Raw genomic sequence first — 7299 nt, 5'->3', positions numbered from 1 at the left:
CAACATTTCCTAACAACTAAATGTATCATGGATAAACAAAATTTGGCAAAAGAAACATAAACTAACCTTTCTTAGCAACCTTCTTCCAAAAAAAAGATCAAAGCACTCCCTTGTCTTTTGTGAAATCTGGCGGTCCAATGAAAGTTGGACTATGAGCTACAGTTACTGTCGGAAAGAATGAAGAGGTTAACCCCTATATCCAAAATGTGGCTAAAATTGAAAAACATGAACAAAAATTGGCAAGAGAAACATAGACCAAACTTTCCTAGTTATACTCTTCTCTCTAACACATGGTGAAGGTCTAGTTCCAAAATATAGCTAAAATTGAGCAAACATGAACAATAATTGGCAATTGAAACATAATTAAACCAACCTTTCATAGCAACTAATAAAAACAATTTTAATTACTAAACCTATCTTCCTCTCTCTACATACAACACATGCACAATTCATTAAACAACTTAATATGCTATGGATAAACTGATTTGAGAACTAAACATGAAAAGGAGAGATGATAGACAAAATCTAACCATCTTAAACAACCTCATTTGAGGAAATAAAGAAATAACCTAGCAAAACTCTTTTCTCTTACATGGTGAAATCCTAGATCCAAAATGTAGCTAAAATTGAGCTCTAGAACAAAAGCTGACATTAGAAACATAAACCAACCTTTCTTAGCAACGCTCTTCCAAAAAAATGAAGATCAAAACCTCTCCCCTTGTATTTTATGAAATCTTGACCTCCAAAATCGTCTTTAATGGAAGTTGGTTGCGAGCTATAGCTCCTGTCAAGGAGTAACAATGGGTATTTATAGTACTAATGTCACTAGCGGTTGGCTTAAGAAACCGTCAGTGGAAACAAATTCCCACTAGCAGTTCTCTTCACACAACCGCCAGTGAAAATTAGATTATCGGTCAACCACCAATAAAAATACTTTATTTTCACTAGCGATTGTGTAAAGAGAACCGCCAATGAAAATATATTTCCACTTGCAGTTCCTTAAGTCGACCCTACCTTTTTTTACTGACTTTTGATGATGAAAACGACCACTGAAAATTTAAACAAACAAACCATCGATTTTGAGCTCTTTTTCTACTGGTGGGCACGGAGCTCTGCGTGGCAGCCGGAGCAGACCATCAGCTCCATGCGAGAGCGAGCCATTGTCACTTTTATCATTATCATTTGTGAGTTTCGTCAGTATGCTATCAGGCTCATAAATTATAGATACATATGATCCTACCAGTCATAGACATATGATATCATAATAAAATAGAACTAAAATTGAGAGTGACAAAATAGCAAAGCCGTCCTAATCAGGAGAGAAGAACGAGCAGTGGGGGCACACGGCACCACACGAAGAAATGATTCGTTGATTATCAAAGATCATGTGGACACAGGCTTTCACGGTCCTATTTGTGAAAGAAGCAGCGTCCGTGCTCTATAAGTGAAAACGGAGTTCTTCGGAGTCCTATATTTGTAAATAACTGTACTATTGCAAAGAGCGAACGGGGGCGACCTCCAGGAAAATCGCAGAGAATGAGGGGGATCCTCTTCGGGCCCCGGCGGCAGCCGCCGCCGCTCCCGCTCTTCCCCGCCGCCAAGCGCTCCTCGGCACCCGCGAACCTTCTTTTCGCTCGCCTCTATCGCTTCCTCCCGGCCAGCCCCATCCTCCGGCTCCTTCTCCTCCTCGCACTCCTCTCCCTCATCCCGCCGGCCTTCTTCCACCTCCGTCTCCGCCGCTTCCACCAAGTGCGCCCTCCAGCCACCTAGATTCGAGATCTTCAATAAGGAGCCTTTTACGCCCCGAGATCTCACTTATCCAATTTATTCGGTTTCTTCTCTGACACGTTTGTTAATCCTTTTTGGTTGCTGTGTTCCAGATGCGCGAGAGGAAGTGCGGGTGGATCGCGAGGCCACCCATGGTGTGCGCGCACGGCGGTGACTCCACCAACGCCTTCCCCAATTCGGTCGGTGTGACTTGTGAGAGGCTGAGACGGTCTCAGTGAATTCGAATTTGTTCTATAACAAGAGTTATTTCTCCATTCTGTTCGGATTGAGGTAAATGTGTTGATGAGTTGTTAGTTTTGTCGGGATCTCATGAGTCAGATGGACGCATTTCGGATGGCTCTCGACGCGCGGGTCGACTGTGTGGAGGTGGATGTTTCGAGGTCCTATGATGGTGTGCTCTTTGCTCTGCATGACAGGTAATTGAACTGCCACTTTGCTGGTGTGGTATAATGTATCACAAACGTGTTGTTTTTGTAACATGAACATGCATCTAAATGGAAAACATCAAGATCACTATCTATCATGTGTGACTGTTTACCCACTGCATTTGCTATTTAGCTGATCATTAGTTGGATGGCACAACCATTTTTTGCTACACCCATTTACATAATTTCGTTATTTACTAAAATACTATATTTTTTATTAAATTGGCAAACAATTAAATTTGGTTTTGTAATTATGAGAATTGAGAACACAGTTTTCTCTGCCAATTACTGTCTTTGATACTGGCCTTCTTCATGAATGATGCACACTTCAGTTTTTGAAAGCAGCTGCAGGAAGCATGTCATTACTGTTTTATTTGGTGTTCTTAATTTTTAAGGCTATAAGATGATTGAAAGGAGGCATGCACCCCCCTCCTGCTGGCAGCGACCTGGCTCAGGCGACCTCAACAGCGGCTCCCTCTCACCAAACCGCCCACCATGCCTTCGTCCACAACCTCTCTGCTTTGGCTCCTTGTCTCCTCTTCTTGTGCTTGGCAGACACCTCCCACTATTCCCTTCTACGTCGAGCCTGGTTCTGGCGTGGCTGGCTCTTCGTTGTTGCAGTGTGGCTCCGTCCACGCTGGCTTTATGTGACCTAGGCACAACCTTGACCTTCGTCGGTGAGTTGGGGCACGGGCCGCTAGGAGCGCTTGGTGGGTGTTTGACACAATGCCCCAATGGTGGCACGCTGTCGACACAACGCCTCTCCAACTTCACTCCACTCCAGCAACCCGCTCTGCCACGTGCCCTCAACGCTAACAAGCATCATGCAGCAAGCTCAACTGAACAACAAGCTCCACCAGCGGCGGGCGTTTTGGATGCGACCGCCTCATGAGCGACTGAAGTTCTTCAATGGTCCACCACTGGGAGCAACACATAATTGATAATTGCCTCCTTGGGGATTGGTGGCGTTCAAGACCTCGATTGTGGTTGGCTCCACACTTTATGGCTCGAGTATGCATTTTCAAACCTTTGTTCTCACAAATTCTACTGCCCGGTTGTTAGGCCTCTGTGCTCCCACTTGTTTCTCAAGTTCAACTGTGGATCACCCAGGACAATGGTGTGTCCTCGATGAATCCTGAGTTCATTGCCAAGGCCCTCAACTACCACTTCTGTGGTAGTCCTGAATCCTTCATGATTGTCCCCTTTTTCGACCTCATCTTCTCTTCTCAAGTCGCTTCCGTCTCTGTCCAACATCTATTCTGCAAGATTGGAGTTTTTGCTTTGGATGTGATCATCTTTCACATTCATGGTGACGCCGCCTTTGCCAGATGGCCATTCGACAGTCGATCAACAGCCAGGTGGATTCGAATTTTGAAGGTTAGGGTCTCTGTCCAGCAGTCTCTAGGATTACTCAACACACAAGCAATCTCGACGCTTCTTCCTCTGCTCCTTCCCTGAACCCGGGCAGCATATACTTTGCTGCATGTTGCCTGAAAGAAGGTCCCCCGTGCAAACTATGATGGACGATGATAATACTTCCTACCTTCCCCCTTTAATTCTCTGGGGTCTTATCACTTTGCCTGTTCAACCTTTTCTAGGGTGGATGGTGTTGTTAAGTCACCTAAACATCTAACGAGTGATGGGGTCTGTCCCTAGAATGGGGTCAGAAGGCTAGAATGCATCAGCTGAGCTGCGCTCCACCTCATCCCTTCATACCACACTGATGCTCCATGTTGTGAATCATCTTTGTGGAATGCATGGATTTTAAAATATTTTAGCTTGACTAACTTTTGTTAATGGTTTAGTATGATCAAGACATCCATTAGCTCCAACCAGCAAAACGATGCTGAAAATGTGATCAAATTTGTAACAGCACATTTCTTAGAACAAAGCAGCTAGTGCTTCCTTTTCTTTGAAACAAACATACCTGGACCTAATTCACAATTGACACAGGCAGGGATCTACAAAAGATGTCTGGTAATTCTACAGCAAAAGTTGGCCACTGGACCACAGATGAGGTGATTCATTTACAGTTTCAATCTTGTTATCACTTTCTAAAATGACTGCATTTGGGCCGTTGTCTTCTTTTAAGTAACTCCTTTCTCTTCATTCTTTTTTAATAAGATGCACAGTAGGGGCCTTCCCTACTGTATTTCGCCTAAAAACTGTAATTAACTAATTGGAGTTGGTGCACATGGTTTGAGATATCAGGCTATCAGCAGTTGTTTTGTTGCTGTTATAGCTTCCTGCATCATTTCATGGCCATTTACTGATTCTGGAGCTGTGATGCTAATTCATTGTTCTTTTAGTTTTTTGTAGATAAAAGCACTAAGGACGAGGTTTCAGTTGTCAAAAAGAGTCCAAAATGAGGAAGTTCCCATGGCAGAGGAAGCTCTGGCGGTAAACATTAACCAAACCAATTTAATCAGTTGGAAATTTGATAGTTCTGATGAATAGTCTATGTAATCCATTAAGCTTTAACTGACTTGTGTGGAACAGTGAAAGCTTTGCCATAAACATTTTATGATTTTATTGGGTAGTTCTATAAATTCTATTGTTTGCATGCCTGAACCTTTTCCTTCTCGCAGATGATATCACAATCATTTAGGCAGGTCGTTCTTGATGTGAAAGTTGGACCCCCTTCATTTGAGAAAGGTTTAGCTGAGGATATTTTGTCTCTTGTAAGTTCTGTGTCTCCTTTCTAGTTTTGCCTAGTGAGTAATGACATGCTTTAAATAGAATGTGTTCTTTTCTTTACCGTTCTTGTACCTCTTGGCTCTTCACATGTACCTACCGTATCTGTATCATATTATCAAATTTCTAGATCTTAATTGCAATTACTGTGCGCTATGTACAGGTCATTCATCATAATAAAGTGTTTATGCACAAATGCTTTGACTAGCTAGTAAAATTGTTAATTGTTTATTTTTTCTTGATCACTTTTTGCTTCAGGGAATGCATCCATGGCAAGCTTACTGTGGTCCTATCAGTAGATATCTAGCTAGACTCCCCTAATTTTGTGTTCATTTATCTCTTTCTGTGATTTCTTATTTCTTTATCTGGAAACTGGAATGCTGCTATTTTTGCAGCAATTCTTGTTTGGAAAACTTATCGTGATCTATGACAATTTTTGTTCTTTGCAGCTCAGGAGAACAAATTGCAAGAATTGTCTTGTCTGGGCAAAAAGTGATGATATAGGAAGAGAGATAATTAAATTGTCTAAAGATGTTATTGTACATTGTTCTCTCTTTTTTATTTCTTTATTTGAACTATCCATCTGTTATCTGTACCTAGGACCACTTTTACTGCACAGTTTAACAGGCGTCTCATATGCTGTAGGTTGGCTATGTTGTCATGGTGGATAAATTTACCAATAGAAGAACGGAGTTAGTGAGGATTGAAGGGGCTAAAGTTGCTGGCATATATCATCCTTTGATCCATGAGAAGGTTATGAAGGTCATGCGCAGGTACATGCATGTTATAACCTACACTTAGAGCTCCTTTTGTTATGTCCTGTTTGCAATTTGCACTTCACGTGAGCTTAAAATTACTGAATTTGGAAACAGGCATGACAGGAGAGTTTTTGCATGGACTGTTGATGATAGCAGCTCCATGAAGAAGATGCTGTATGAGCATGTTGATGCCATTGTGACCAGTAACCCTTCTCTTCTGCAGCAGCTTATGCAGGAGACCAGAGCTGAGTGTATGGAAGATGGTTTTGCCTTACCATAGGAATTTCTAGCTGTCAGAACATAAGGGTTTAACTTCTCAGCAGAGAGGACCAACTAGCGAGTTGAGTTTGAGGGATTATTCATAAATTAGATGATAATTACTTTAGTTTTTGGCACATTCCGCACTTCTGTCATATAATTGAAATAAGAAAATATGGTTAGCTTGTCATGAAATATGTTGTTTCCTTTTACAGCTTGATCAGATCAGGTCAGTGAGAAGATCGCAACAATAATATCATTGATTAACAGAATCATGCTTTAGTTACCATTGATATTCAAGTTTGTTTCTCACTTTTTGACAATAATATCATAATCCATTCCATGAGATTGTCCTCTTGCAAGAAAAACGTTTTATACACAAGTTAATACATCAAAGAAAGAAATGTTTGATTAATATCTCTTGGAGATAAAATGGTTGATATATTTTCAATCCTAGCATTTTTATGGAACATGTGTTGTATTGGTGTAACACCACCTGTTAGAAGCTTGTGGTAGTTGTGTTGTTGGTCCATGTGGTCTACGTGGTATGACATTCTTTCTTTCTATTAAAACTCACCGGGATTCTTGGCCCCTCAACGCTCCACGTAGTCAGAAGAAACGTGGCCGTCCGTTTGATTAGATCCATTTCACGCAGCCGTCCGTTCTTCTTCACTCTCTCCCCTCACCGCGTGGCCTCTCCTCTATAGATGTCCAAATGGGCGGGTCGTGCCGGCCCGGCTCAAGCACGACTAGGCCCGACACGGATTAGGACCGTGCCGGCCCGGCCCGGAGTAGCTAGCGGGTCGGGCCGTGCCGGCCCACGGGCCCCAAGTGAGGCCCAAGCACGGGCCGCTAGGTTAATAATCGTGTCGGGCCAGCCCACGGCTCAACGGGCCTAACGGGCCCATAACAATATATAACGTTTAAATGATAAAAATATCCTAAAAGTATGCATTTTTTAAGGTTTAAATCATATTTATTAGCTCTAAACATTTATTTACACCCACATAATCAACAAAAACACATGTTTTTTATGTTTTATACTCTATATTCAAGTATAATATATGTATTTATATGAAAAAAATAGAAAAAAAATAAAATCGGGTCGTGCCGGGCCTAGCCCGTCGTGCCACGCCTTCGGCCCAGGCACGGGCCCGGTTCACTACGTGTTGTGCCGGGTTCGTGCCGGGCTAAACCCGTGTTGGGTTTCGGGTCGCCCGGCAAGCCCGGTCCGTTTGGACATCTATACTCCCCTCCAAATCAGGTGACTAGCACATGTATGTATTAGTTGATGAGTCATGGACATATAGATGATAAACTAATAATGTGTAATGTGTTCATGTATGACATGAGGCTGGACCGACCCAACGTGAGAT

The 7299-nt window shown here is 42.5% G+C and overlaps 1 protein-coding gene across 1 annotated transcript; it reads left to right on the top strand.

Annotated features, from left to right (window-relative positions):
* Positions 1–1442: 1442 nt before the first annotated feature.
* LOC100272241 (Glycerophosphodiester phosphodiesterase GDPD4) lies at positions 1443–6112 on the top strand. Its single transcript, NM_001359587.1, has 9 exons — positions 1443–1749; positions 1881–1967; positions 2107–2204; positions 4171–4231; positions 4533–4613; positions 4802–4894; positions 5357–5446; positions 5553–5680; positions 5780–6112. The coding sequence occupies exons 1-9, from the start codon at positions 1537–1539 to the stop codon at positions 5943–5945; spliced, it is 1017 nt and encodes a 338-aa protein (NP_001346516.1). The 5' UTR covers positions 1443–1536; the 3' UTR covers positions 5946–6112.
* The last annotated feature ends 1187 nt before the right edge of the window (positions 6113–7299 follow it).

The sequence above is a fragment of the Zea mays genome, chromosome 4 (genome assembly GCF_902167145.1).
Source record: "Zea mays cultivar B73 chromosome 4, Zm-B73-REFERENCE-NAM-5.0, whole genome shotgun sequence".
In the NCBI taxonomy this organism is placed as follows: Eukaryota; Viridiplantae; Streptophyta; class Magnoliopsida; order Poales; family Poaceae; genus Zea; species Zea mays.
This window is presented reverse-complemented; position numbering and strand designations above follow the sequence as displayed.

Bases quoted from the DNA above. Each gene is read 5' to 3' on its own strand.
- LOC100272241 (NM_001359587.1), top strand. From the start codon at position 1,537: ATGAGGGGGATCCTCTTCGGGCCCCGGCGGCAGCCGCCGCCGCTCCCG. The intron at 2,205-4,170 runs GTAATTGAACTG...TGACACAGGCAG, and splicing joins CTCTTTGCTCTGCATGACAG to GGATCTACAAAAGATGTCTG. The intron at 4,614-4,801 runs GTAAACATTAAC...TCCTTCTCGCAG, and splicing joins TGGCAGAGGAAGCTCTGGCG to ATGATATCACAATCATTTAG.